The sequence below is a fragment of the Episyrphus balteatus genome, chromosome 4, assembly GCF_945859705.1.
Source record: "Episyrphus balteatus chromosome 4, idEpiBalt1.1, whole genome shotgun sequence".
Lineage (NCBI taxonomy): Eukaryota > Metazoa > Arthropoda > Insecta > Diptera > Syrphidae > Episyrphus > Episyrphus balteatus.
Window position 1 is genome coordinate 78375855 of NC_079137.1, and position 21224 is coordinate 78397078.

The 21224-nt window shown below is 30.7% G+C and overlaps 1 protein-coding gene across 6 annotated transcripts in view; it reads left to right on the forward strand.

Moving 5' to 3' along the window:
* LOC129917979 (teneurin-m) overlaps window positions 1-21224 on the forward strand; it is a 666088-nt gene that overhangs the window by 218976 nt on the left and 425888 nt on the right. Inside the window, exon 2 of one of the 6 annotated variants that reach the window (XM_055998253.1) lies at window positions 3678-3758. The exons of the other annotated variants lie outside the window; for them this stretch is intronic. Coding sequence (XP_055854228.1) covers window positions 3678-3758 — 81 coding nt within the window. The remainder of the gene's footprint in view (window positions 1-3677; window positions 3759-21224) is intronic. 6 annotated transcript variants of the gene reach the window in all.

Sequence of the window (21224 nt, forward strand, 5' to 3'; positions counted from 1 at the left end):
AAGCGTATTACTATAACACATTTTAGTGCCCTGTATTGGCGATGCGATTAAGGTTATTCTTTTATAAACCAATGAAATAGGGCTAATATTAACGTGGTCCATCTGAGTTGGTATGTTTTCCTTTAAAAAACCACTCTTTACCCCACTACTTTTCAGTTCGAATGCAACTATAAAATAGTTAACTTTTTTGTAATCTTAGTAGAACTTAAAATGTTGTTATTTTGCATTTTGAGGCTTTTTTAATGTTGTGCACCTTTTATAACTTCCAGGATGGAACACACCAACACAATTCCATCGCACTATCACCACGTTTTTGACCGATTTTAGCGGCAAAGTGAAGAAAATTGCAGCTGGTTTTTAAGTTATTTTTTTCTCTGCTCGTGACTTGGGTCTCACCTGTCTTATTTTTTGATTTAATCACTAGTTTCCGATATTTTAAAAATTATCTCATCCAAATTTGGCAAATTTTCCAATATCTTTCTCGATTTCGCATAGTGCAGGTGCATTTCCAATGTTAGCTGCTATTTATGCATTTTCTGTGGTGCCTATTGGTAGCTCGTAGCCCATAATTGGTTATAATGTGCAAATAATGTCAAAGCTTAATATTGCTTTACTATAATTAGCGTTTTCCATGATTTTTCATCATTTTTATCTAATTTAAGAGCTTGTTTCTATTCAAGTGACGCAAAAAAAACACTGTTTTTTGTGAGGTAATGCGAAAAAACGCAACTAGAAGCCATACGGTTTCTGTTTTGGGTTTTTTGTTTTTACAACATTGTTTGTTAAAGGTTCCTCTTTGAAAATGCAAAACCAAAAATCTACTAAGTTACCTCACCAAAGCGCCAATCGCTATTTTCTAAAGAAAAAATGTTGTTTCTATTCAAGTGACGCGAAGTGTATGAGCTTGAAAATTAGGTTTTTGAGATTCGTTTGATTATCAGTTGTTATATAGTGATTTATGGACCTAAATGGCGCCCAACGTTGGTCATATGGCTCGTTTGGTTAATGATTACTCAAAAATGTTAGAATCTCTGCACTTTAAAGTAAAAACAATCACATTTTTCAGGCTTGGGATTTCAGGGATTCCTAAATAAACCTTGAAGCCAAGTCCAGCCGGGGTTATAATTTTTTTTTTTCGAGTGAATCGCTTGTAAATGGTTCCACTTTGTCGAGATTGCTCTATAAGCGGACCTCTCCTAAAACAGGTGGTGGTACCCGTTGTGCCGTCCGTCTTCGTCCCCATCGACGTTGTTGCCATCGACTTGTCCCAGATGTGCGTGACTTTAGTTTAAGCTCCATTTAAGTTTATTTTTGAGCTCGCATGTTGCAAAATTTCAAGCGAGAGAGAGAGAGAGAGATGATGGTCAACTCTCGACTCGACTTGACTTGACTTGATGATGATTATTTCCTTTAAATCAATTGTAGGGAAATAATTCAATTATACTAGGTTTTGACGCAAACATCCACTAATTAATGCTTCGAGTTGTTTGTTGTTTGAATTTATACAATTTAAACTGTTTCGGTGTAGGTATGTGCATTGTGCACGGTGCGCGCCTTTAGATTGCTCTGCTGATTGAGTCATCATCTGTATTTTGCTGGGTGCATTTGTTTTTTTGGGGGGAATGGGATGCTTGTAATACGCCATGTTTAACATTTCCTTCTCCGGTTTTAGTGCGAGTGTATAAAGACTGTGTAGATGGAATATTATTTTGGGTGGCAATTTAAATTAAATGCATATGGAATGAATGAAAGATGACTTTTGATGACGATGTGCGTTGGGGTGCAATTTGGAATTCTTGAAAGAGTTTGCAAGTTTTCCAAAGATGACGAAGATATTTATGCTGGAATTATTATTATATGCCTTAAGGCTGTGTCGCGCATCTTTTTGTCGCCTTCATGGTGGTATGACGACGACAAATAATATTCGGATATGTCATTGAGGAGATGAGTTTCTTTTTTTTCTTTTGTTGCGCCTTGGAGCCGCGAGTCTGATGGAAGGTGTGAATGCATATGATTTTGCTTTGTGGGTGGTTTGAAGTTATGAGGAGTGGCAGCGAAATGTCACTTTTGATACTAGTCACAGCGATTGGAACTATACAAAAAGTCTTTGTTAGCAGGAAATGTTGGGAAAAGTCTACTTTGAAAAAAACTTTAACTTTTGATAAAATTTTTTCTCCAACTTAAACATTTGCACCATTTTCATGTATCACTTTTAACTTATCATATATTAATTATCACTTATCATCTTTCACCTATCATTTATCACTTATTACTAGTCACTAATCCTAATCACAAATCACCTATCACTTATGACTTATCATTTATCACTTATCACTTATCATGTGTCACTTACGGCTTGTAAATCTTTGAATTCCTTTTCGAGGGAGTTTATAAGCATTAGCTGTGCCTAGGAATATAAAACAAAGTTTACCTACACTTTCTGATTTTTTGAAAATGAAATCCATCCATTCGAAAACACTGTTTGAAAACAACATTCACAGTGTTTTGATTTTGTTTTTCAGCAATATGCAAATTGTTAACCATTAAACTACCATGATATATTAAATTTAAATTAAAATTAACAATGCAGTTGTTATTAGGTTATAAAAAGAAAAACAATCTTAGACTAAATCTTAAGATAAAACTAGAAATTTGTGTTTATTCTACAACTACAATTCATTTATAAAAGCCACTTATAACTTTCAACTTTGCACTTAGCAATTGTTTGCTATTTACCAATTTTAACACAATAGAATAAACTTAATATTAAATACTTACCACTTAGCACTTATCACTTATCAATAACCACTTATCACTTATCACTTAGCACTTAGTTCTTAGCACTTACAATTTAACACCTAACCTTAGCACTTACTATATATTACTTATACAATACATACATATTTTCAAAAAAAAAAAAAAAACATTGAAGACAAATCGTTGTACCAAAAATGTAGTTACTAACCCTGCGGGGTGGTGCTCTGGGTGGCACCGAATGGATAACTTATTAAAACATTAATTGAACTTAAAATTTGTTGTTATTAAAGGAACTTATTTAAGGATTACAATTTAGTCCTATTCAAAACTTTTACTTTTCGATCAGCTGAAATTTAGTAAACGTAATAGGGAAACGAAAAAAATCGGACCCGCAAAACCATATTTAAGAAGTTGTTTGAATTACCCTAAGAAGGTATTTTTTTCTGGTGCTCAGAATCAATATTGTTACGAATTATTTTAAAGTGTGTAGGAACTGATTTAATATAAAATTACATCAATGTTACATGAGTTTCAAAAATTTAGTTTATAATTTTTTCCCCTATTCAACATTTTTGATAATATTTTTTTTTTTGCTTGAAATGTATCTGTTTTCAACTGGCATATCGCGTTTGGCGTTCGAAATTTTTTAAATTAATTTTAAGAATGAATTTCATGGTTTTTAATTTTTCGAAAACTTAAAAAAATCAAACAAATTTTTATTACAAAGTATATATGTAAATATTTTAACTCCTTTTAATTTTTTTGATTATTGTTATTTATCTTAGAGAGAACAAAAATATAAAATCAAGTTGTTAAAAATATTTTAACATAGTAAAATTGTTTAGCAAAAATTTTAAAAATCATGAAATTTTTTTTTTTTCTAATTTTTTATAAAACAACTTCTTAAATGGTTCATATAGATCCCGGTGCCATCTTTACCATATGGAAACGCGGCTCCCAGGGTCTTCCACCTCAAGATGACTTTAAAATGCAGAATATCGGTGAATATATAAATTTTTGTTTAATTTCATAGTTCAGCTATACTTTTTGTAACATCCCGCTGATATGTAATATGAAATAGGACATTTTTTGTAAGCTAAGATAAAAAATGCAATTTAATTTATTATTTGCTTGCAAACATAATTGCTAAAAAATTAAAATGCATTTTTTTAATTGGATTTGCCCAACCTAAATGTAAAGGATAAGCAAAGTTTTAAAAAATGCGGTGATTTTCAAAATTTTTTGGACGTATTTTTTTTTGTAGGTATAAAAAAATCTAACTTCTAATAATTTCCCTCAGATAAATGTTTTTTTTTCTGTACTTTCTTTTGAACACAATTTTTTATGAAATTTGAATTAATTTCGAAAATTTAAGAACCTACTTTTATATTGAAAAATCATTAAATTATAATATTTTAAGAAAGGCCAAAAATATGCTTTCGCAAAATGTAAAAAAAATTTAGTTTTTTTTTTTAAATGTAGTTCTTGATGAAAAGTTATACAATTTCTTAGTAAAATAAACCTGTCATGACTTCTAACTGCATTAATTTATAACTTTTTACACAGAATTTTAAGGTTAAAGCTGTCTGAAAATGTTTTCCCTGTAAAACGTCGGCGCATAATCTCATTCCAACAAATTAGTTGTATTTCCCTTCTCTCCTGGGATATCCCAAATTTTCTAACATTTGACCTGGATATTTACCTTAACAACTTTGAATATTTTTCATATAAACAAAATTTTTAGAAATTTATAAAAAAAAACCTAAAATAAACTTAATCCTGTGCACTAATGGATGTTAAATCAGCTTATTGGTCGTTCTAAAACTTGCACCATGAATTTTTTTAAAATCCATTTTTTTTTTTTTTTTTGTTGACTAAAACAGAAAATCCACTTATTTGTAATTTACCTTCAACAAAACATTGCGAAAAAATATTCCAGAACTCCCCTAATCCATAGGAATATACCTACCTGTTTTAAAGCTTAACATAAACTAGTTAAAAAAAAAATACTTAAAAAAAAAAGTTAAAAAAATAAAGAAAAAAAAATATAATAATTTAATTAAACTACAACTTTTTAGGCAAAATTCGAAAAAAAAAAATATTTTATACGCAGCGCAGTGAAAACAAAATATTTGTCCAATTTTCTCTCTCTCTCTCTCTCTCTGGTTTCGTTATTTCGTGTGCCATCCATTAATTCGTTTTCTAACTCCATTCTCTTCAAATTGTACTTTTTTTTCTTTTTCTTTATTATTATTGAAAACTTTACGAATTTTCTTTTTTTCTCATTTTTTTTCCTATCATTGCTAATTTAATTTTTCCTACTCTCCCCCACAAATAAAAAAAAAACCTCAACCAACGAAAAATTTGAATGCAAAGAGTAGGTACATTCTAAAAAAAAAACGAATTTATATAAAAAAAAATCCTGGAAAAAACTTTTTCCCAAAAAACTTTAATTTGAAAAAAATAAGAAGAAAAAAATTGGGAAATAATAAAAGGACGAGAAAATAAGAATCCAATTGAAAAGTTTTGACTCTGTTGTTGCGCTGCTGCTCGTCTCTATATTCCTGCAGCTCCTCTGTATGCGACTGCAAAACTAATCAATGAAGGAAATTGATTTTGGGACCAAACCAACACAAAAAAAAAGGATCAAACAAAAAAATTCCAAAAAAAAAGGACGAATATAGAAAAAATATATAAAAACAACATTTTCTCGAGTCCAAACTATCGCAGAGGAATTTTTTATTTCAGAAAAAAGCAAAAAAAAGATTACAAAAACTTCTTGGAGCAAGGACATTTAAGCAATTAGCGAAAGGATTCGTGGCACTGACCAATTATGCTGGTAATTTGAGTAGTAAGTCGATGTCGACTACGAGAAAATACGACAACGACGACCGTCTGTCTGAGTCAGTTTCTGTCCCTTTTGAATGTTTCCCTTCATATCCTTGCCATCATCCTTTTGCCTTTTCTAAGGACACAAAAGGAGTTATTTGTAAGGAGTGAGAGTAGTGGGTTGTTAAACCACCTGCTTTCACACAGAGAAAACACAAAAGGAAGCTCTGCTATGCTACAAGCTATCATTCTCTGTGCAAGACGGAGGTGGCTTCGGAGAAGGTGTCTAAGGATCGTGTGACTTCCTGCCGCAGGCACATCCACACATGCATGGCATAGCTAAGCTACGTTATAGGAAGCTATACTGCATCAGTAGCAGAGTGCCTCACATATTCCGGACACGATGGGAAATGGAAAAGAATAATTTTTAGCTGCATTTTATCCGTTTGTATGATTTCGTCCTGTTAAAGCATCCTCGAAATCCCCATTTCCTACCCCCTCGTGCGTTGTACTGCCCTCCTTTTTCCTGGATGAAATATATTTTCAATTTTTTTTTTGTTTTTGATTTTGTGCATTTTGCTTGTCATGTGCTCGGGAAGGATCAGGAGCAGGGGGAAAATTGTGAGTTTTTCGTTTTAAATGGAACATTTTCCATCTGTTTGTGGGTATTTTTGTGTGCCATTTAGGATATAGCTGGAGTAGGTATTGTCATTTTGGTTATATGTATATCCCTCATTGTTGTCCGATTTTGCTTATATTTTTAGTTTTTGTTTTATTTTTGAAAAGCACTCGTTATCGTTTTTGTGCTGTGTTGCTTAGAGAAGAGAGTGAGTCGATATTATATTGTTTTTTATATATTTTTGTTTTGTATTTTATTTCGTCCTTTTTTGTCATTTTATATTGTTTTTTTGTTCTCATTTATTATATTTGTCAATATTCTCTGAATAATTCAGAGATTTTGTGTGATTTTGAAGAGGATTCAAATGCAAGCATCACATGACATGATTTTATTTGAGCATTTAGTTATCTATTTTTTTTGTTTTTTTAGAAGGACATACTTATACATATACAAAATAGATAAATTTATATGATTTTTAAAATTTATTGAATTTAAAATTTGCGGTTGATGAACATGAATTTGCATTTTATTTTTTTGAGTCAATTATATTGAATTGGTGGGCAGATTTTAATTGTTTTAAATTTATTTTTGTATATAGAAAAAATATAAATTTTAATAATAAAGTTAATGGGATTTAATTTAATCCTTTTGGGTATTTATTTTTTTTTTTCAATTTTTTTTTTATTTTATATTTATTTGAAAAAAAAAAAAAAAAATTAGGTCGTTAGGATTAAAGCTTTAGAATAGTTTTAATACCATTCAATTGCGATGCAGCGGCATTATAATGTTTTCTATTAATATTTTAAAGTTTTTTTTTGTATTATTTTGATATAGGATTTGATGTTGAGAGAAGAGGTATAAACTAATCCAAATAAGCTTAAAATATTATTGTGGGAACGTTTTTATGTTTTCTTTTTTAAAAGCTAACCTAAAAAAATTAAAAATGTTGAAAATAAAACACAATTTGTTTGTATGTATGTATGTCAAAACTGAAAACCATTTATGTGCACTCTCCATTAAATTTAAAGTCGCCATTTAAAATGGGAAGTTTTAAAAATCGTTTGTGATTTAAGTAATATATTTCAATTTTTAATGGTGATTTAAAATATAATATGGAGAATTAAAAAATTGTGCCTTAAATCAGAAAGTCTGGAGAATTATATATGTAACTGAACTTTAAATAAGTTTTAAGAATACCTACAATTTTTGTTATTTACTTTTAATACCTATGTAGTGTTTATAAATAAAAAAAAATGTGATATACCAATTGAAAGGTAATTGTATCAGTATGCTCATAAATGTTTAATCAAATTTCTATCTGCTCTTTGTAAAAAGTTATAACCTGTTGAATTCTAAAATTTTATTTTACAGTTATTTCAAAATTGTGTTTGACGAAAATGATTGAAATTTCGCTCACATATAGTCGTAGTCATGGTCTATCATTACTCCATATATGACATTCCTCTATCTATTAAAGAAAAAAAGGTAAAAATAAAAAACGATGAAAATCGGTTAAAAACGGCCAAAAAACCTGTTTTTTTTTAAACTTATTTTTCTCCTTATTCAGTCAAAACTCTTTTAACGATTCCAATTTTGCGCATTTATCAGCCCTACATGTCCCATATAACTTGAGATTTTTTGAACGCTCCAAAAAAAAAAGAAAATAATCAAAAACTACCCAAAAATACCCCTAAAAAAGTAGGTATTTTTCAAAAATTCATATTTCGAAACGCAGAGTGTTGAAAAAAAATCCGTATGAGACTGCTAATTTTTGCTACCCATAATCAACATTTTGTCATACCCACAATACCTGATCAACGTTCAAACAAAACGTTATAGCAGAGTTCCAGAATTTTTTTTGAATTTTTTCTTAAAAGCAGTTATCCTTATATCAGTCTCTTCTGTCTATAACAAAAAGAATCAACTCTCTACGACCACGCGTTTAGATTTTAGCCCAAATTTCATCTTTCCGTTTTACCCCTGTTTACCCTATTAAATGACGGAATTTTGAAAAATCATTCATTTGGGTTAGGCTTTAGATTATTATCTTTCAAATAAGCTTTAGGAGATTTTCGTATCTCTAATAGTTTATTTTTGATTTTGAATTTAAATTTTTTGCCGCACTGCTACAAATTTCAAGTGGAACGTTAGAAAATGGCGTCACTTTTTTGTGGTGCCTGCCATGGTTCATCGATTTATAAGACGTTATCACGTCAAAAAAGTTACACCATAAAAAAGCTTACAAGTTTTCCCAAAGAATAAAGCCATACTTAAATTTTTACAATGCACAAAGAGTATAAGAATAATTTATTCAAAACAATCATTTTTCATGAAAAAAGCAAAAAAAAAATCTTTTTTTTTCTTCTGATACCATTTAATCCTTTTTTTTTTTTAAATGACAACCTATAATAAATTTCATCACCTGAAAGCTTATTATTTCACCTTTTATATGACGCTTCAATCATATTTCTACGATGCTTACAAAAAAAGTAAGAATTTTTTAAAGCCAACCATGTCGTAATTTCAAACTGAGATTAAGGTACTTCCTGCACTAGTGGCTGAAACATTAGCAACAGATCTCCACAGGTGTTTTGATGTATTTTTCAAGTTTTTCAATTTAAGATTGTGTAATTTGTAGAGCACGTACCGTTATGTGTGATATACCAAATGAAAGGTAATATTATCAAATCAAAATCAGCAATGCTTTTATCAAATATGTATGTGCTCTAGATCAAAAGATATAACGTGTTTACATCCTTTCACAATTATCTCAGAATTGAATATGAAATTATTAATTGAAATTTTGAATAATTATAGATTATTCTATTACTTATGTACACTGTAAATTTCATTCATCCATCTATTAAAACATAAAAGTTATAATCAATTGATTTTTCATGTCGCCTTTTCGTTTCATCTTGTTTCAAATCACTACGATACTAATGAAGTTTTCACTTTAAAAAAGTATTTTTATTTTATTTAAATTAACTTTTAAATCTTTGTAAAAAAATGTTACATGAATGATCAAGTAAAATTGACTGGAACATTTTCCATTATAACTCAATTTATCATAAATCTTCTCCTTGTTTTTCAAAAACGAAGTTTCATTGCACAAAATTTGAAGCAATATTGTTTTTTTTTTCAGCTTGTTCAGTGTTTCGCAGCAACTACATCATCCAATTTTTATTTCACCTTCCTACTACCTACCTTTTTTATGATCTTCTTTCTCTCACTTTCCATTTTCATTTTCTCAAAGAAATCCCAAAAACACAGAAAATATGAAGAAGTATGGTAAACAAAATCAGGATTTTGCCGCCAAAACAAAATTCAACACTAATTAAAAGTAAACAAAAAATTGTTTTTTTTTTCATCAGCACCACCATCGTCATCATCATCATCATCGTCGCCATCGATGCCACGCCGCGCCTTCAATTTCTGTCACCTTCTTACAAGTATTATACAAGACCAACAGAAGTATTTTTATAGCATCCAGTAGCTAAAAGCAACATCATCTTTATACATTTTTCTTCTTTACTCCTTTTTTTTTTACCTATCAAACCAACCACCCACTGTCATGGCCGCAATTGATTTTAACTTAATTCATGTCGAAAGTGCACTCATTCCACTAATGAGCCATTTTTCCCCTATTAAAAGTGAAATTAGTATCTTCTTGTCGTTCGTCGTTGTCTTCACTGGCGACTACCGAGTACAAAGTCTCTTCAATAACGACAACGAAGAAGAAGACGATGTGGAACACAAAACGTGAAGATGTTTCACACATGTTATACCCACAGCAGCATGAAGAAGAAGATACCTCTTCTTCCACTTTTTTTCTTCTTCATCGACGATGTAACGAAGAGTATCTCGCAGTTCGGTAGCCATAGAGAGTCAAGCACACGAACGAACAAACGGACGAAGACGGACAAAATTTTTCAAGCCAAGAAGCATCTTCACCAGTAGCGCAGCGCATGTTGTCTTTTGGCTTCTTGTCGGTTTTATTCTATCTCCATGTTCATCATTCCGGTTTGGCGGGCACAAGTTACCGATACCAAACGGGAGAACAATTAACGATCCACATGTCTCTTTGAATTTGTGAACCAACATGTTCTTCAGCACCGTCTCCCTTTTTTTTTGATACTTACTACCGAACTCCAAGACGAAGACGATGCCTGTTGTTCTTCCGTTCCTGTTGCTTGGCTTCCAATCTTCTTTTTTTTTCGCGAAGAAGTCGTAAGTTCATGGCACACCCAAGCCTTCTTCTTCCATGCAAGAGTTAAGTACCTAAATGTTTTTGCTTTTCAATCAAACAGACTTCCGGTTTAATTAATCTTCCGATCGAAGACCAACAAAAAATACTCACAGTCAACACCCTCACTTTTTAACGAAATGAGGCTTCCCAAAAAAGACCAAAAAAAAAAAGAAGACAGACCTATACAGAACGGAAGAGATTAGTGATGGGAACTATCGAATTATTTGAACTATCGAATATTTCATTCATTCGACTGAAAACTATCGAATAAAAACTATCGAATAAAAACTATTGAATAAAATAAACTATCGAATAAATTATTGAACAAAATCTATTAAATATTCAGTTATTTAAAAAAAAACTATTCGAATGAAAAAACTATCGTAAGAAAAACTATTTGAATGAAAAAACTATCGAATAAAAAATAGTTTTCGAATGAAAAAATTATCTAAACTATTGACTAAAAAACTATCGAAAGAAAAAACTATTCGAATGAAAAAACAATCGTATAAAAAAACTATTCGAATGAAAAAACTATCGACCAAAAAACTATCGAGTGAAAAAACTATCGACCAAAAAACTATCGAATGAAAAAAAGTATTCAAATGAAAAAACTATCGAATTAAAAATAGTATCCGAATGAAAAAAAAATTATCTAAACTATCGACTAAAAAACTATCAAATGAAAAAACTATTCGAATGAAAAAACTATCGACCAAAAAACTATCGAATGAAAAAACTATAGAATAAAAAATAGCATTCGAATGAAAAAATTATCTAAACTATCGACTTAAAACTATCAAATGAAAAAAACTATTCGAATGAACAAACTATCGACCAAAAAACTATTCGAATGAAAAAACAATCGTATAAAAAAACTATTCGAATGAAAAAACTATCGACCAAAAAACTATCGAATGATAAAACTATCGAATAAAAAAAAGTTTTCGAATAAAAAAACTATCGAATAAAAAAAAGTATTCGAATGAAAAAACTATCGAATAAAAAAAAGTATTCGAATGAAAAAACTATCGAATAAAAATTAAATCGGTAAAAAATTACCGAATAAAGAAACTATTCGAATGAAAAAATTATCTAATAAAGAAAGTATTCGAATGAAAAAACTATTCGAATGAAAATAGTTACTAAATGAATGAATGAATGATTTAAAACTATCGAATGAATGAATATTTTACAACTATCGATAAATTAATAGTTTTTTAATCGATAGTTCCCATCACTAGCAAGAGATGACATGCCAAATATGTGCATTGGACGTTTAACCTGAGGAATTGTTAATCACCTTTAATAGAATCGATTGGGTGGAATTCCATCAGAAGCTATAGCCGATTAGTTTGGTTTTGTCCTGTGGTCTTCCATGCAGTCTTCCAGTCTTCACCCTCAGCTCTTTTCTTTAAGTACACTTTTTTAATGTTTGCTTAGTTCAGGTTTTTTTTTGTGTCTTCTTTTTTCACTCTGTCTCTCTTGGGAAGTGTAAATTAACACCTGACCATCTGGGCGGTCTTCTATGGCCTGATGGCTGGCTACCGTATTCCGAAGGAGTTCCTGGTTCTTCTTCTTCTTCAATTTTATTTTTTTATTTTTTTTGCAGGTCTGTGTACCGTAGTTGTTCTTTGAAGCCCCAGCTAGTAGCTTGGCACATTGTGTATAGATACTTTTTTGCATTTTTGCATTTCCTTCCCGTTTTTTTTTTTTTTAATAATTGGATGGCAACGATATGGTGCGAAGAGACAACATCCTGGGCTGTTCTTGAATGGACATAATGTCTGTCTTGAGGGGTGCCCAGAAAGAAGCGAGATTTAGCAAATTCACAATAAATTCATTTCACGTCCGTCGTCGTTTTTATTTCTTATTTTTTTTTTTTTTTTCATTCTCATTTCGTCAAGACTGTCGTAATGAGCAAATTAAATATTCCTAATTGGATCTAAAAATAGCACCAAAACACACCACGAGCTACGTACAATATTGCTGGTGTGGAATTTCTTTGCTTGGTGCAGATTGAAAGTTGGAGGTGTGTAAAAGGTTCAAGCACGACGACGAATGTCAATAGTCATGGCTCTATGAAAAGCAAATGCCTATTAGTTTCGCCCCCAAGGAGTTTGAGTGCAAAAAAAAAAAAGTAAATTTGTTTACCAGCTCATCATTAACGATGAATGCTTCAATGGGCATAAAGTATCTCAGAGTAATATTCCTATATTCGCACTAACTGACTGTGAAAGCCTAAATTCAGTTTGAAGGTCAAAGTAGGTACGGATTGATTGATCATAAAAATATTCTTTACCTGATGAAACAATTTTGGCGGGTAATTTTAGGTCGCTGGGTTGGGTTAGATTGGGAATAAACTGAAGGTTATATTTTGACCAGGAAAGGCGTTAGCTCTGGAAAGAGCCTTAAAAAAATGTATTAACTACGCTAAACAATTGAATCAAAGGTTATAATTTTGGAAGATAATTTTAAAAACCTGATAAGTTTAAGGTCAAATAAGAGCCCCTTCACTCAGCTAGTTGTGTCCATAAGATCTCGAAGTTGTTGAATGTTTTTTTGGTTTTGAAGGCTGTGATAGATATTTGTTAAATGGCGCCCAACACAAATTTACTTCATCTTAACCACTGAATTAGTTGGAACAATTTGCTCAGTTTTAATGCGCTGAACAGAAATAAAAATTTAAACCAGTGTTCAATCGTTTTTCAAAGTGATTTTCTTTCTTATAAGAAGACTAAAATGGCGCCCATCTAAAGATCAAAAAATCTAACTTTTTACTCTATAAAAAAAAATTAAATCTGTTCTATCTTTATTTTGCATAGACATAAATATTGTCTGGGCTTTTGATTTTCTTAAAATAATGTCTATTCTGTTTAACAAAGTGGCGCCCAATAGAAGTTCAAAAATATCTTCAAAACATTTTTTGTTAGGGTAAAGTCGGGTGATATGGCACCCTTTCAATATCTCCCACTTAATGACTTCTTTTCAAAGCAAAAAGAGCAAAGAAGAATTAAGTCTGACGTAAGCTTTCAGTGGAAGCATTCGGATCCGCAGTAACCATTGCCACCTAAATTTAAAAAATGGAAAAACAAAAAAGTGAGTTAAATTTGAGCGAAAAGTTTTTTTGTGTAAAATTGTTGTACGTGTGGTTCCAAAAGTATTTGACGCCGAGGGTTTATGTTAACACAAAAAGAACGGTAACGGTTTTATTCTTGTGTTTGCTCATTGCCATAACTAAGCAAACGTGATTATTCGTGTCATTTGAAAAAAAAAACTTAAGTGTAGTCAATTGGGGGATATGGCACCCAAAAACATCGGGATGTATGGCAGCGGTGCCATTTCCCCCGCATCTACTTTTAACCCTATTTATTTTTCAACTGACAATTGTATTTACAAAAAAACTTGCGCAAACCAGGCCAAGTGGACTAAAACCCAGATCACAGCAGCCGTTTGAGCTGCTGACTGTCAAAAAAAGCAGGACCTAAGCATTAAGCGATTCTCTTCACAATTCACTACATTAAAAATGCTTCTTAAATGACCAGAACCTAAAAGTTTGCCAAATAGCTTTCAGATTGGCTGAAAATTGCGGAATAAGTCAGTTATCATAATGTCACTTTTGGTCTCATGATTCGTGTACGTCTTTCAAGAACACATGCAACAAGTGTCACAAAAAAATATCAAGAAGAAGTAGGGTGCCATATCACCCTCCATTTTTTCAATCATGTTTTATTTTTAATGTTTTTTATTTTTGCAAAAAATAACAAGAAATTATGTTTGAATTACACTTATGTACCTATTTTGTATTTAAGAAATAGTTTTAAAATAAATCCGCTTCTGTTTGAAATAGAAATCTTCTTTATTTCTCAAGTAATAACGAAAAACGAAAATGGGTGCCATATCCCCCGACTTTACCCTACTAAAAGAGTAATCTTTACTTATATAGATAATGTCATTTATTTTTGGAGTTTATTTTTCTCAAGTTTTATTTGTACTCTAATCTTTTCAAATGGCGACAACGAAAATTAATTAAAATCTTTTTTGAAGTGAAAACTTCTTTAGTATCGTAGTGATTTGAAACAAGATGAAACGAAAACGCGACACGACTTCAACTTGTTATAACTTTTTTGTTTTAAGAGATAGATAAATGAAATTTGTACTGTAGATATGTAATTAAATAAATTATAATTGTACAAAATTTCAATTAATTTCATATTCAAAATTCGGAGATAACGGTAAAAAAATGTTTTTTTCCAACACACGTTATATCTTTTGATCTAGTGCACATACAAATTTGATTTAACTTTATTACGCATGCTGATAACCTTTTATTTGATATATCACACATAGCGTTACGTGCTCTACAAGTTACACAATCTAAAATTGAAAAAAATTTAAAAATACCTCAAAACACCTGTGGAGATCTGTTGGCGATGACCAGCTAGAAGTGTAGGAAGTACCGTAATCTCAGTCTGGAAATTCGACATGGTTGACATGGTTGAAAAGTTCTAACTTCTCTTGTAGAAATCTTTGAAATAAGATTTATATGAAACAATAAGCTTTCAAATGGTATAAAATTTTGTATAGGTTATCAAACAAAAAAATTGATTTAATAGCATGAGAACATAAAAATAAATGTTTTTTTTTTGCTTTTTGGATTAAATTTCATCGAGTTCAAAAAATTCTAGATCTTTTTGTAGACGTCTCATACACCTGATCGATATATACAGGGTGTCCCAAAAGTAATGGATCAAACAAAATATGCTGATAGGCCTACTTAAGGGCTCTCAGAATTTGGTAACTTGTTCATCCCAAATCCTTACGGTTTTCGATTTAATGCAATTCTTGTGAAATTTTGAAAAATTCCAACTTTGCAAAAGTATTTTGCTTCTTGCGCCCACTATTGATTTTTGTTTTTTAATATTCTTTTACAAAAACATTGCCAAATAATTAGGAACAATTTATTAATCAAAATATTTTTTATTCCATACACCATTTCGGTGCAAATTAACTAACAGTTTCAAGTTTTATAAAAAATCAATTTCTAACTTTTATTTGAGAGCAACACCGCAAAAAAATTTGCACGGTGTGTGGATGGTTTATTATTTTAAAAAGTTGCCCTGTTATTGTCATTTTCAAAAAAGTATAAAAGTTTCCAAAGTTGCAGTTAGATCGCAAAATATTACAATTTGAATTCAACAAAACAGGGTTTTTCAGAGCAAAAATACAAACTGTATTTTTTGTAATAATTCTAGCTTTGTAATTTTGAATGGCGCCCAACGGAAAACTTCACTAAGCCTTCCTTGTTTAACCTTAGTTTTAAATTAGACTTTTAGTTGGTTTCTGTTTTTTTTTAAGTGTTACGGTGTTCTATCTTTTTACAATATTAATTTTTTTTTTTAAATGGCGCCCAACAAAAGTCGAATCTTAAATTATATTATTAACACCGCGGAAAATTGTAAGGAAAATCAATCAATCAATCAATCAATGTAGGTATAAATATATCGAGATTTAAATAAGTTATCGATAAGTCTACAGACAAATATCGATAATCGAAAAAATATCGATATATCTAACCCAAACCTTAAATATTAACAAAAAAAATAGCATTCACCTATTTATATACTTTTTTAATATAATCTTTTCATTCTCATAAATTTATTATACTTAATTTTATGATCTCATAAATCTGCCAAACAAAAACAAAAAAAAAAAAAAAAATAAATAAATAAATATCCACAAATACGACCTTGCCATATGTTAATTTCTATTAAGCCAAAACATTATTAACCTCCAGAAAAACAGGTCAACAAAATAAAAAAAAAAAAACGAAAAAAAATCCTTTTTCCTCCTTGAAGAGGTCGACCAAATGGATCAGAACAGTTTATACCTTCCAAAGTCAATCAAATATAACCCAATATCCTTTTCTCTCTGTGTTTTCCACCATCTGTCTAAAGGACCTTACTGCCTCTCCATTAAATATTCCAAATCGGAGACTGCAGCACACATCTTTTCAATACTCACAAAAAAAAAAAGCTTCCCGAAGAGAAAAAAAACAGAAGATGAAAAAAAAACAAAAAAGAAAAAAAAAATTATGTGATAGTGTAGCGCTTTGATAATTGGAAAAGAATTTATGGCCAACTCAGTCCGATTTAAGGACACAATTCACAGACTGGTCAGTCGTTCTCTCTTCTTCCATTTGTGTCAGAAACTATAAAAGCTAAGTCAAAATGGTATTGTATAAGAATTAACCACAAACACAACACAAGAGCGTAGCCAACCAAGAAACCACACTCATATGATCGCCTACCGCTTTTTTCTTGCACAAAAGTCCTTGCATATTGTAGGCAAAACCAAGGCGAATATAAACACTCTGAAGAAAAAAAGGTAGATTCTCTCTCGCTCTTTGGGTGGCTGGGATATGGAAGTCCCGAAAAATCCGTAACCGAAATGATTTATGTGGGTCAGTTGGGAATTTGTGTGTGAGCTCGCATTTAGATCCGAATGATTTATGATTCCGCTTTGGTTGCTGCCGTTAGTTTAGTTCTACCACTCGTCCTTAAATTTGTTATAAATGGTTGAGAGATGCCGAATTATACGGGTGGTGTTAGGATAACAGGGACCGAGTGAATACCCACAAAAAAAAAAATAAACCAAATAAACTTACAATGAATTGAAGAAATCCAAAAAGGACCTCTCCATTGGGGCAACTTTGTGCCGAATTTCCACCTTTTTTTTCGTATTTGGTTTAGTTCTGGTTCCGCTCCTGTGGAGTCCCAGCTTCCATTTCGGATTCAGGTCAGATTTGAAAATTCACGATAGGTCGCTTTTGTACCGAACTGAAGGTAAAGCATAGAGGTACGATATAGTACATTGCTGCTGCTTGGGGAAATCCCCACGGAATTGGCAATGTCAGGCGCCGCGCGTCGGAGCAAGGACGTCAATCGGGATATTTATTACCAGTTTTTGTGGTGCGTCTGACACATTTCCCATTCATACTGTGTCTGTGTGTGAGAGTGTCCGAAGCCGATTTTTATATTTTAATCCTTTTAGCAGAAAAAAAGTCCCGTTTTTTTTGCGAACTATATCGGTCCATGGGTTGGCTGTATATAGGCCAGCTCTGGTTGCCAAATCATTATTCGATTAGAAAGCTCCAGAAGAGGGATGACCAACCTCTGCAATGGAGAGGTTCATCAGAAATTAGAACACTCATTCGGCGGTAGTTTTTTTTGTCTCCGTTTTGTTGTTGTTTTTGTTCTGATAAGACATACAGCTCTCCCCAGATGAGTGTGTGTGGGTGTATGTGTATGAGTCGAGTGTGTGTGTCAGGAATTTGATTAATGGACAGAATGCCAGGGATTGGGAATTACCATGTCAATCGAACCGAACCGAATGTAGAGCTATTGCAAGGATTTATTTTCTGTGTTTTTTTGTTTGACTGGTTTCTGTTCTTTGATTCAAGCTTTTGGTTAATTAATTAATTCACTTAATTGCCATGAGAAGTTAATTAGAATGATTAGTGTATTTGTGTGAAAATATAGCATTGTAATGGTATAGTTTTTATTCTCGGTGTAAGTAGGCGTTCCTCTAATAATGATTATGATGTTGCTTTTTGCTTTGTCATGTACCTTCTATTTATGGATCATTGGAAATTAAGTTTTCTTTGTCCTGAAATTAACTTGAAAATTTAATTAAAAAAAAAAAACATTTTCAATAAGACAAAAACTTTTTTTCTGTATTTTTACTTGCTCAATAGGGCAAGTATTGGTTTCGTGTCAAAAAAATAATTCGAGGTTTTAATCAAAACTAACATTACGATGATGGAGAAGTCCGAAAAAGTGGTTTTCGTCATGACGTCCGTCGGTGCGTCGTCAAAAAAAGCTGTACATGAAGCTGCAGGCTAAACGGGTGGACGGATTTTCTTGAAATTTGGTACAGATGATTTTTTCGTAATTTCCAAGGTTGGTTTTTTTTTGTTTTTTAATATCTCGCTTAGAACGTATACCTCCCATACAAAATTTTGGAGTTATTGCAATTTTCTCGAAAACGGCTCTAACGATTTTGATTAAATTTAACACACGTAATGCTGTACGTAGTTCTAACATAACTGCGTTTTTAGTTTTTCTCAAAAAATGCGGATAGTGAAAATATGACATTAACTTTTTTTTTAATCGCGGATGTCGGCTCTTCCCGTACATCGTTAATAATAAGTTATTACAATTTTCTCGAAAACGGGTCTAACGATTTACTTAGACTAAATCTGACATACATAATGCTTTAAGTGATTTTAATATAGCTAATAGCATAAGAAATACCATACAAAAAATGTACATATTTTTGCATTTCTTATGAAAATAGTCAAAAAATCAAATATATACAGTGGGTCACAGCTTAATTGATCCAGCGAATCAAAAAACATTAAAATCCCTGTAAAGCCAAACTCGAGAAAGATACCGTCGATATTAAAATAACATGTTACAACTTAATGTGTCTGCTATAATTATGGCACTTTACAAGTACATCCGATGCATTTAACCAAAGATACTACACTTTTTCTGAATTTACAGCAAAATTCAATGTTACAGCTTAATCGATCCACTTTAAAAAAAAATTAAAACAACTTCAAAATTAACATTTATTAGTCAACAAATTAAAAAAATTAATATCTGGTATGATAACCCTTGTTGTCTATCACAGCTTTTAACCTCTTTGGCATTGATTCCACTAATTTTATTATATGTATATAATAATTGAAAATATTTTTCTTAAAAAGCTTTGACATAAAAGCTACTTTTATCATAAGAGCAAGTACGTGCGGCCCCAGTCGTGCATTTTATTTCTTCTTCATTTCCAATTTTTTTGGTTTCTGTTGGGCGCCATTTTAATAAAAAAAAAAACATAAGTATTATTTTTTACCACCAACTCATCATATTTGAAAATACAATTCAAGAAAAACTTTAAAAACAATTTCAAATCATTTGCAGACAAATAAAGATTCTATCAGCTTGTGTTGGGCCCCATTTTAAGGCTTGGGGAACTAAGCTAAATAAAATGGAAGAAGGACTTTAGCTGGATGTCAATTCAGTTCATTACAGTAAAACACAAGATTTTGCATAAAAACTTCCCTGTTTTTGATTTATGACTCTACTCAGCATTTCGTTAATATCGATATAATATAGAAATATCAATATCGAACTATCGATAAATCGAAATATAAAAATATCGATATATCGAAATTTTGCTATCGAAATATTGATACATCAAAAGATGTTTCGAAATATTGAAATATCGGTGAATAAAAATATCGATACATTAAAATATTGCAACATTTAAGAAACGATATCTAAACGTACCTAAATATGATTAAATTATTTCTATCTTCGTGATGTATGGTATACATATTCTATCAAAATATCAATATATTAAAACATCATTATGTTAAGCTATCCACAGCGTTATCGAAATATCGATATGAAATTATAAATACATTGTTATCGAAACTTCGATTTAATGAATATTCAATAAAAATACTTCTTTTTTATTAAATTTTTACTTTGTAGGTATTATAAATGTTACTCATATTAAATCATCCATTTTTTTGTATCTATTTGCAGGTATGTAAAACTTACAACTTTCTATGAAACAAAATTTTAAATGTAAAAAAATTATCGAGGTAATTTCACAATATTTTTGGGTATTTCTTTTTTAATTTATTGCTGTACTCTTTAAAGTCCTTAAGTTTTATTTTTTTTTTTTTTAATTTTTACAATTTTTGGTATCAACTTTTACAGTTTTATAAAACTTATAAGTAAATTACTTCAAACCTAGTTACAATTTATCGATATTTTGTTTGAAAACATTTTAAATTAAGTCGGAACGGATAAACATAAATATGTTAAATGTTAAATTTTATACATTTTAATTAAAATTTAAGTAAACGTATTAAATTCAATATCTTCTTTTTGATAGTATACTTATCAATGTTGTCCTTAAATATCGATATATTTGATTTTAATTGTCCATCTCTATCTGAAATAATGATTTTTACCCTTATCAATCGATTTCTAGTCAACAATGGAACAGAAAGTTATACCAAAACTATACAAATAAATTTTTACAAGACTTGGTAATTTTGACATTTTATCAAATGGTAAATTTTATCGAATGTACATACAGACTTTTCTAATGATTGTCTTGATTCGTTTGTCAAAAATCTTATATTAAAAAATTTGGTTGAGTACAAAATAGATTTTTTTTACTTTCGATTGGAAATCGTTTTACCTGACAACTGAGACTCAATTTTTATTTTTATCTGACAGTTATGTAGCTTGTTCATCTATGTCATCATAACTTCTAAACTACTTGTCATTATTTAACAAATGAGACATCGTTGGAAGCATCTTTTATGTCCACTGATTATAGGCTATGTGGCATTTGCAATAATTCAAACATGACACCCTCTAGAAGCAAAAGTCCTAAACTTTTTTTTATTCTAATATTTCATTATATTATGACCGTGTTCTGATCTTACACTATCAGTCTGAGTCGATTCGTTTCTTAATGAAACTTTAACCAAACATCAACGAATCAAATGTGAAATGCAGTAAAAGTCTTTCTAATTTATTGTTTATCTAAACATTCTTTAAATTTCTAACACTTCAAACAAAAAAAACAATATCAATCTCGAAAACCTCATCAAGCTGCAATAATCCATCAGTACCATCAACTTAACATCACAAAAGGTACACATTACCGTTACTTTCAGATTAT